At 47.9% G+C, this 5,000-nt stretch overlaps 1 protein-coding gene across 1 annotated transcript in view; it reads right to left on the bottom strand.

Annotated features, from left to right (window-relative positions):
* The window catches only part of LOC145861430 (ELKS/Rab6-interacting/CAST family member 1-like), a 71,157-nt gene extending 69,955 nt beyond the window's left edge, over positions 1-1,202 (bottom strand). The window contains exon 1 of the mRNA XM_082964202.1: positions 231-1,202. Within this exon, the coding sequence (XP_082820328.1) occupies positions 231-368 (138 nt within the window). The 5' untranslated portion in view covers positions 369-1,202. The remainder of the gene's footprint in view (positions 1-230) is intronic.
* Positions 1,203-5,000: the final 3,798 nt, after the last annotated feature.

Here is a 5,000-nt window from a genome sequence, read left to right as displayed (position 1 = left end):
GTTACTAGATCTACTGAATTACAAACACAGCCGAACCGTACTGCTCATTGTATTGTGGATTGAATGATTGTCATTGGTTTGATTGAATAAGAACCCAGTCCAGAGGGAATCAGGACATAGACATGCCAACACCAGCCGGCTCTGAAAAACTCTAGTACTGGGAATGCACCTGTGTTGAGAGGGGTGGTAGGAGCAGGGGTTAGGGGCCAGGGGTTAGAGGTCAGTCCTACCTGCTCTGAGGTCATGTTGTGAAGCTGTGTCTCCCAGGCGGTGTGTTGAGAGCTGTGGTAGGAGGAGGGGGGGGTCAGGTCCTGCAGGATCTGGGGGTCTCTCTCCTGACACAGGTCTCTCAGGTGACCAATATACATCTTCAGCTTACTGCGGTTCTGGTTCAGGTCCAGGAGAGGGGGGATGATCTGGAGAGGAGGAGGAGGAGGAGGGGGATTAGAGGAGAGACAGTTGAAACGTTACAATATGGCTCCACATGAAGTGGAGTTGGAAGTGAATAGAGAGACAGATGAGGATGAAGGACAGGACATGCAGCAGCTGAATGAACACAACATCCATTCCATCTCATCACAGAGGAATGAACAGGAGAATGATACTAAAGGACTCCCAGGATCCTCCATCAGTTCCATCTCATCACAGAGGAATGAACAGGAGAATGATACTAAAGGACTCCCAGGATCCTCCATCAGTTCCATCTCATCACAGAGGAATGAACAGGAGAATGATACTAAAGGACTCCCAGGATCCTCCATCAGTTCCATCTCATCACAGAGGAATGAACAGGAGAATGATACTAAAGGACTCCCAGGATCCTCCACAGTTGGGCTGGATGATGTTATGCTGCTGGATGAATAGGAGCTATTCAACACACCTCTAAACATATCTCAGAAAGCTCTGAAACACTGAGACACTGTCACCGTAAAGCACTTTCTATACTCCCACTGTCTACCCCCTCTACCACAGATATGACCATGGTTCTGCCTAATGATGATCTATGGAGAGGCAGATATTTCTGCCTGGATTAGGTGGTGGCAGAGGCATCTCAAGGTGGAGTTTTGGTGGTACAGTGTGTGTGAACTGTGACCCAATGTGTGTGTGTTTGTGTGTGTGAGAGAGGTGTGGGCAGACACCGATGGACACAGTAGATGCTGGCAGTACCATGTAAGGGGATAGGTTCCTTAAGCAGGACTTTCTGCAACCCCTTCACACACACACACACACACACACACACACACACACACACACACACACACACACACACACACACACACACACACACACACACACACACACACACACACACACACACACACACACACACACACACACACACACACACCCCTGCCGGCACCATCATCACCCGCCTCGTGCTCTTTCCAGATGGAATGTTCCTCGCGGTGCGACGATTGGGCTATTGGTTTTGGGCTGCGGCTCGCTACAGAAGGCCCATAATGGGGGTCCATTTCTCCAAACTAGCAGAGAACGAGAAGAACTTCTCCTAGATAAACAATTTGCTGGAGTGGGCAGAGCACACAGACTTCAACCCATGTGGCGCCCTATTCCCTATTTAGTGCACTAGGGTCCATAGGACTCTGATGAAAGGTAGTGCACTACATAGGGAATAGGGTGCTGTTTTGGGAAGCAGACTGAGGGCTTGGGAGCACAGAGAATGACACTCTGTTTGCGTTTGAACTGGAGCGGTGAAATAGCCATCGTCCTCAGTTACTAGAATACACATCCGTAAAAGAAGGGAAGCATGGAACATGGAAAAGGAGAGGGAGGGAGGGAAGAGAGAGGGAAAGAAAGAGAGAGGGAGATGGAGGGATGGAGAAAATATGGTTTCGGCTGAGGTTTGAAGCGGTCCGATGTGCAAACGTGAGAGACACTGAGCAACAGAGAAGAGAATGAAGAGCAGAGAGAGGACAGATAGAACTGGGATGAAATACACCCAGGTCTAGTTTACAGACAAACACTGTCCCCTAATGTCTCCCTTATGCCTTTAGACTGTCCTCCATTACCCTCCTCATATAGTCATTCACTGAGGGACAGCAACACAGTATCACGGTCTGACTTCAATATCTGACGTTTGTCCAGATGGGGGATAAATGTCAACTTTCAACGGTTAAGTGTAGGCAGTCATTCTGAACGGTTAAGGTAAGGATTAAGGTAAGGGTTAAGGTAAGGGATAAGGTAAGGGATAAGGTAAGGGATAAGGTAGGGATAAGGTAGGGTTAAGGTAAGGGATAAGGTAAGGGTTAAGGTAAGGGATAAGGTAAGGGATAAGGTAAGGGATAAGGTAAGGGATAAGGTAAGGGATAAGGTAAGGGTTAAGGTAAGGGATAAGGTAAGGGTTAAGGTAAGGGATAAGGTAAGGGTTAAGGTAAGGGTTAAGGTAAGGGATAAGGTAAGGGTTAGGTAAGGGTAGGTAAGGGTAAGGTAAGGGTAAGGTAAGGGATAAGGTAAGGGTTAAGGTAAGGGATAAGGTAAGGGTTGAGGTAAGGGATAAGGTAAGGGATAAGGTAAGGGTTAAGGTAAGGGATAAGGTAAGGGTTAAGGTAAGGGATAAGGTAAGGGTTAAGGTAAGGGATAAGGTAAGGTTGAGGTAAGGGATAAGGTAAGGGTTAAGGTAAGGGATAAGGTAAGGGTTGAGGTAAGGGATAAGGTAAGGGATAAGGTAAGGGTTAAGGTAAGGGATAAGGTAAGGGATAAGGTAAGGGATAAGGTAAGGGATAAGGTAAGGGATAAGGTAAGGGATAAGGTAAGGGTTAAGGTAAGGGTTAAGGTAAGGGATAAGGTAAGGGATAAGGTAAGGGATAAGGTAAGGGATAAGGTAAGGGTTAAGGTAAGGGATAAGGTAAGGGTTAAGGTAAGGGTTAAGGTAAGGGATAAGGTAAGGGATAAGGTAAGGTTGAGGTAAGGGATAAGGTAAGGGTTAAGGTAAGGGATAAGGTAAGGGTTGAGGTAAGGGATAAGGTAAGGGATAAGGTAAGGGTTAAGGTAAGGGATAAGGTAAGGGTTAAGGTAAGGGATAAGGTAAGGGTTAAGGTAAGGGTTAAGGTAAGGGATAAGGTAAGGGATAAGGTAAGGGTTAAGGTAAGGGATAAGGTAAGGGTTAAGGTAAGGGATAAGGTAAGGGATAAGGTAAGGTTGAGGTAAGGGATAAGGTAAGGGTTAAGGTAAGGGATAAGGTAAGGGATAAGGTAAGGTTGAGGTAAGGGATAAGGTAAGGGTTAAGGTAAGGGATAAGGTAAGGGTTAAGGTAAGGGATAAGGTAAGGGTTAAGGTAAGGGATAAGGTAAGGGATAAGGTAAGGGTTAAGGTAAGGGTTGAGGTAAGGCATAAGGTAAGGGATAAGGTAAGGGTTAAGGTAAGGGATAAGGTAAGGGATAAGGTAAGGTTGAGGTAAGGGATAAGGTAAGGGTTAAGGTAAGGGTTAAGGTAAAGGTTGAGGTAAGGGTTAAGGTAAGGGATAAGGTAAGGGATAAGGTAAGGTTGAGGTAAGGGATAAGGTAAGGGTTAAGGTAAGGGATAAGGTAAGGGTTGAGGTAAGGGATAAGGTAAGGGTTAAGGTAAGGGATAAGGTAAGGGTTAAGGTAAGGGATAAGGTAAGGGATAAGGTAAAGACAGAAAAAATGAGTGCCTAGCCTTGGGAACACATGACCCTCAGGGGCGGAGCTCGCGGCCCAGTGGCGGCAGGTAGCCTAGTGGTTAGAGCGTTGGGCCAGTAACCAGCAGGTAGCCTAGTGGTTATAGCGTTGGGCCAGTAACCGGCAGGTAGCCTAGTGGTTAGAGCGTTGGGCCAGTAACCAGCAGATAGCCTAGTGGTTAGAGCGTTGGGCCAGTAACCAAAAGGTAGCCTAGTGGTTAGAGCGTTGGACTAGTAACCAGCAGGTAGCCTAGTGGTTAGAGCGTTGGGCCAGTAACCAGCAGGTAGCCTAGTGGTTAGAGCGTTGGGCCAGTAACCAGCAGGTAGCCTAGTGGTTAGAGCGTTGGACCAGTAACCAGCAGGTAGCCTAGTGGTTAGAGCATTGGGCCAGTAACCAGCAGGTAGCCTAGTGGTTAGAGCGTTGGACCAGTAACCAGCAGGTAGCCTAGTGGTTAGAGCGTTGGGCCAGTAACCAGCAGGTAGCCTAGTGGTTAGAGCGTTGGGCCAGTATCCCAAAGGTTACTTGATCAAATTCCCGAACTGACAAGGTAAAAATCTGTCGTTCTGCCCCTGAACAAGGCAGTTAACCCACTGTTCCCCTGAACAAGGCAGTTAACCCACTGTTCCCCTGAACAAGGCAGTTAACCCACTGTTCCCCTGAACAAGGCAGTTAACCCACTGTTCCCCTGAACAAGGCAGTTAACCCACTGTTCCCCTGAACAAGGCAGTTAACCCACTGTTCCCCTGAACAAGGCAGTTAGCCCACTGTTCCCCTGAACAAGGCAGTTAGCCCACTGTTCCCCTGAACAAGGCAGTTAACCCATTGTTCCCCTGAACAAGACAGTTAACCCACTGTTCCCCTGAACAAGGCAGTTAACCCACTGTTCCCCTGAACAAGGCAGTTAACCCACTGTTCCCCTGAACAAGGCAGTTAACCCACTGTTCCCCTGAACAAGGCAGTTAGCCCACTGTTCCCCTGAACAAGGCAGTTAACCCACTGTTCCCCTGAACAAGGCAGTTAACCCACTGTTCCCCTGAACAAGGCAGTTAGCCCACTGTTCCCCTGAACAAGGCAGTTAACCCACTGTTCAAAGGTTACTTGATCAAATTCCCGAACTGACAAGGTAAAAATCTGTCGTTCTGCCCCTGAACAAGGCAGTTAACCCACTGTTCCCCTGAACAAGGCAGTTAACCCACTGTTCCCCTGAACAAGGCAGTTAACCCACTGTTCCCCTGAACAAGGCAGTTAACCCACTGTTCCCCTGAACAAGGCAGTTAGCCCACTGTTCCCCTGAACAAGGCAGTTAACCCACTGTTCCCCTGAACAAGACAGTTAACCCACTGT

Source organism: Salmo salar, chromosome 17, assembly GCF_965601325.2.
Source record: "Salmo salar chromosome 17, fSalSal1, whole genome shotgun sequence".
In the NCBI taxonomy this organism is placed as follows: domain Eukaryota; kingdom Metazoa; phylum Chordata; class Actinopteri; order Salmoniformes; family Salmonidae; genus Salmo; species Salmo salar.
This window is presented reverse-complemented; position numbering and strand designations above follow the sequence as displayed.